This window comes from Oryza sativa, chromosome 9 (assembly GCF_034140825.1).
Source record: "Oryza sativa Japonica Group chromosome 9, ASM3414082v1".
Lineage (NCBI taxonomy): Eukaryota > Viridiplantae > Streptophyta > Magnoliopsida > Poales > Poaceae > Oryza > Oryza sativa.
The window spans coordinates 23,702,618-23,707,114 of record NC_089043.1 but is presented as its reverse complement, the minus strand read 5'-3'; the positions used below and the strand labels follow the sequence as shown (position 1 = coordinate 23,707,114).

The following is a 4,497-nucleotide window of genomic DNA, read 5'->3' as shown; positions in this document are numbered from 1 at the left end:
ACTCCCTACTCCACCAGAACAGGACAGGCCGGAGAATTTACCAGCGTACAACTAACTGAACTACCACCCACCATTCACATTTCACCACCTGTCGGCTGTCAGTCAAGAGTGTCAGAACAACAACAAACCCAGCAGTAAATAAACAAATTAAAGCCCCACCACCACCACGCCACGCGACGCGAGGCTCCGCGCGCATCGCGCCGCGCGGGTGACGCAGTGTACGCGAAGCCCATTTATCGCTAGCTAGCTAGCGGCAAAGCCGGCACTGACCTCGTGCTTGTCCTCTGGGTCTCTGTCCCCCTCATCTCTCTCCTCCTCACTCTCCTCGGCTGCTCTCCTCCTCTGTCGGTGGTGCACTGCTTGCTCGATCCTCTGCAATGGCGGTCGACCCGCGCCAGGTGGTGGCCGGGTTCCTGACCCTGTCCATGTTCGTCATGCTCGGCAACATGATCAAGCACGACCACTTCACCCCCGTCGGCGCCGGCCAGGAGGAGGTTCGTGCTTCTTGATTCCTTCCCTTTCCCGTGGAGATCTCTCTCGTCTTTAGCTAATTGCTCTTCCAGGTTCTTGGTCTCTGCGTGAGGAATTCTTTCTTTCGCTGTTGATTTAGCTCACTCTCTTTGTCCGGGTTTCTTTGGTTCGGAGAGTAGTTCAGATGAAGGGATTTAGTAGCTGTTCGTGTTGATTTGGCTCGCCGGTGGAATGCAGGAGTGTGATTATGATTTGGGTTTCTTTGTTTTTGTTTTAATTCTTGGATAATTGCAAGCGATCTGTGGATCTAGTGGTGAAGGGGATCTTGAACGTCTTGTGACCTTGACTTTCATTAGGGGTTAACTGGGGTTTACATTAATTATTACCTACTAGTCGATCAGCACGTTGTCTGCAGTCAAAAAAGAATCCGAAGCTCGATAACCGTGAAGAATAGCACTAAATTATATGCCTTCAGCCTTCCTAAAGAAAGGCTAGTTGGTGGGGGACACATCATCAGTAAAGAGAGCATCAATTGCAAAGATGAAACCAAAGGAGGAAATACAGTACATCGTTTTTAATCTCTTTGGATAGTGATAGTTATCATTATGAACTTGATATGACAGAGAGAGCTCAGTCTCTCCAGGAAGCAAATCATGTGCGATTGTGTCATGAGCTTACTTGTTCTGATTCTTGTATGCAAATCATTGATGTGCCAGATTTTTGGAATCTTTTACTACAGTGTTCATTTTGTCCAATGCTCAACTGGTATGAGTCAATTGACACTGTCCCAAGCTTCCAGTGATGAACGATTCTTTTGAACTGACTAAATTTAAACTGGGCATTATATGACTGACCCCAATTTGAAAACCAACAGTTGGGCTTGGAGGCAACAGGCATAGAATCAAACGAAATTAAAATTGCAGATACTACTGAAATGACTAAGGTCAACAAGGCTGGAGTGGATCTCCCAAAGGAGACTGCTGAGGAGATTAGACCCTGCTGGTCTAAACCAAGATCAAGTAAGTAAAATATATTCTTGACAAGTTCTTTAGATCCCAACTCTTGAGTCTTGACACATTGGCACTTGTAATTTCTGCAGATGTTCAGGAGTCTAAGGGTTTTGTTACATTCTCATTGACTATGGGCCCTGAATACCACATCTCACAGGTGAGCTTGCAACTCAGAGCTCATATGTATAGTTAATTACTATATGTAAGAAAAACAAGTTTTGTGTCTGCATATTCTGTTTGATTGAATTGCTGGAACCCCGCTTGAAATTTTCAGGACCATGGTTTTTCTTACTGAATATACTTCTGTCTGCAGATTACTGATGCTGTGGTTATCGCAAGATATTTAGGTGCAACACTTGTGCTTCCAGAAATTAGAGGAAATGAGTTAGGAAAGAGGCGGTATGTTTCATTGCTAGAACCTTACACTTTTCCCCCCTCAAAACTGCACAAGGCTATCGGCTATTGCTATCTTGTATTCATATTTACTTTAGATATACTGAAGAATTTCAAAACTACAAGCTTTTCTTTTCCAATTTATAAAATCTTCCACAATTTGTTTACAATTCCTTTCATGAATTCATTAAAAAAAACGTTTCTTCTATAAACATGAAAAAGATGTCATTCATTTGCACTAATGATATAAGGAATATACACAGGAAATTCGAAGACATGTATGATGTGGATAAATTCATGACGAGCTTGGATGGAGTTGTCAAAGTAGTACATTCACTTCCTAATGCAGTGTCTTCTAAGAAGCCAGCAGTAGTTAGAGTACCAAACCGGGTGACTGAAGAGTTCATCACGGGAACCATTGAGCCGATCTTCCAAAGAAATAACTACTTACGACTTGCGACTATTTTCTCTTCAGTAAGTTTGAAACAGAAGGAGTCGGGTAACAAGGACTTGGATTCGACTGCCTGCCTTGCAATGTTCAGTGGCCTTCAGTTGAAACCTGAATTTTCAGCAGTAGCCAAGCATATGTTGGACAAGCTTAAAGAAATAAGCGAGAAATCCGATGGGATGGTTATAGCTATTGATTTACAGACCGAATTGCTAGAAAAGAAGATCTGTAAGACGAATGGAGGTGCAAGAAGAAGAGGCTGTTATTACCCTCAGGAAGTTGTGCACTTCCTGAAGAAGGTTGGCTTCTCTGCTGATACAACCATCTACTTGACGGAGACATGGTGGCACAAAAGCCTGGATACTCTGAAGGAGGCATTTCCAAACACTTATACCAAGGCAAGAAAACTCTTTCACCAATTTTTTAGTTTGTATGAATCATCATCCATCTTCTCCCCCCAACAAAATTTACTGAATGCTACACTGAAAAGCTATTCATAGAGAAACACACTTAAAGTTCAGACTGAATTTGATCGTTGGCTTGTGATTCCAACTTGTGACATACATCAGTTTTTTTTTAATAAGTATAAACCGAGCTGGCGGAATTCTTGACACATAGTTATCATTCTTGCAGGATGATATAATGCCGGCCGCTAACAAAGGCGAGTTCCTGAAATCCGGGGATTCATACCTTGCAAGAGCACTGGACCTCAAAATCTGCTCGGAGAGCGACGTGTTCGTCCCTGCCATCCCCGGCCTGTTCTACGGACATGTCGCCGGTAAGAGGATCGCTGCAGGCCTGACAAACATCATAGTTCCTGCTCCAGTGTCCAGCAGTTCAGCTCTGGCTTCAGAGTTCGTCTCCACATACGTGTCCAAGAAGAGCCATCTTGCCTACTCATGTTACTGCTAGTACTGTTCTTATATCATCAGCATCAGCATCAGCATCAATAAGTTCAACTGAAGTGAGTTGCTTGGCCAAGCTTTGGGTACATATGTAAGTCCTTTTGTTGTATACTAGTTCATGATGTTGTGAGGAACAGTATCATTTATGTGTTACTTAATTGTTGTTGATAACAAAAGGAGAGAAGCACAGAATTAGTGTGCTGAAAAAAAAAGGACACTAGATTAGGCATGTGGAAAGAGTGTGTGCTTCATGTACTACCAAGTTATGGTTCATCAGCTGGAAATTACTCCAAAATACTGCTTCCATAGAAGATGTGATGTGTGAAATTCTCTTAACTTTATATGCTTATTTCAGCAATCCCATTCTTTGACAACAACTCAAATTAGGCTGTGTTTAGTTCAGCGCAAAGTTTGGATTTTGGTTGAAATTGAAGATGATGTGACTAAAAAGTTGTATGTGTATGACAGGTTGATGTGATGGAAAAAGACTGAAGTTTGGATCCAAACTTTGGATCTAAACACAACGTTAATCAAGTTTGGTCCTAAATTACGCTTATTAAATCTAGTCTCGTGATCTCGAGTTGCGGACGGGGACGAAGACGCCGGGCCGTACAGTTACTCAGGCTCGATGTTTTGGGATTGAGATCCTCTTACTTCACTCTTCATATAGTGAAGTCAGAGAAGCAAAGGTACTCTAACTTTAGGGTATTCTCAGCCATCCAATCTGCAGCGAACGGATCTGCAGCGAACGGATGAGATCGATCGCTACAGTACTTTACAGTAACACGTGAACAGTACATGTACACAGTATATTCGCACTGTAGCACAAGGTAGCACTAAAGTCAGACAAGCATGTATTGACACCCTTGGTACGCAAGAACAAAGTTTTTTAGTACCATACCGAATTTTTTTTTGTCTAAAGCCCACATAAAAGAGGACATTTATGCATCTGACATAAAAGAGGATTTTTTTTAGAAAATTGATTAAAATCCGGCTTCTACATCCACAATGGATGTACACAGCCCAACGTCATATAAGAGTACTTAGACCCGAATTCCTTACAATAAGGATAATAAAAAGTACCAAAGTGACAACACTTAAAAGAGAAGACTACTACTCCAATCTTCTTATAAGGTTCCACCCATATTTTGCATACAACTCCATGACCCTTGCCTCCAACATCTTGCGATATTCTTTCAAATTGTGGCCATCCTCTTCCTTAAACAACAAAGACCACTGTTGTGCCCAATAAGTCCCCTTGAAGATCACC

At 42.2% G+C, this 4,497-nt stretch overlaps 1 protein-coding gene across 1 annotated transcript; it reads left to right on the top strand.

The window, feature by feature from the left end:
• Positions 1 to 261: 261 nt before the first annotated feature.
• LOC4347473 (protein MANNAN SYNTHESIS-RELATED 1) lies at positions 262 to 3,538 on the top strand. The gene is made up of 6 exons (XM_015795894.3): positions 262 to 494; positions 1,346 to 1,490; positions 1,571 to 1,638; positions 1,795 to 1,880; positions 2,138 to 2,720; positions 2,956 to 3,538. The coding sequence occupies exons 1-6, from the start codon at positions 378 to 380 to the stop codon at positions 3,232 to 3,234; spliced, it is 1,278 nt and encodes a 425-aa protein (XP_015651380.1). The 5' UTR covers positions 262 to 377; the 3' UTR covers positions 3,235 to 3,538.
• The last annotated feature ends 959 nt before the right edge of the window (positions 3,539 to 4,497 follow it).

What these genes read in the sequence shown, in the direction of transcription:
- LOC4347473 (XM_015795894.3), top strand. Translation starts at nt 378, where the DNA reads ATGGCGGTCGACCCGCGCCAGGTGGTGGCCGGGTTCCTGACCCTGTCC. An exon ending in CTGAATACCACATCTCACAG is followed by an intron (nt 1,639 to 1,794) that starts GTGAGCTTGCAA and finishes TTCTGTCTGCAG; the next exon opens with ATTACTGATGCTGTGGTTAT. An exon ending in AATGAGTTAGGAAAGAGGCG is followed by an intron (nt 1,881 to 2,137) that starts GTATGTTTCATT and finishes GAATATACACAG; the next exon opens with GAAATTCGAAGACATGTATG.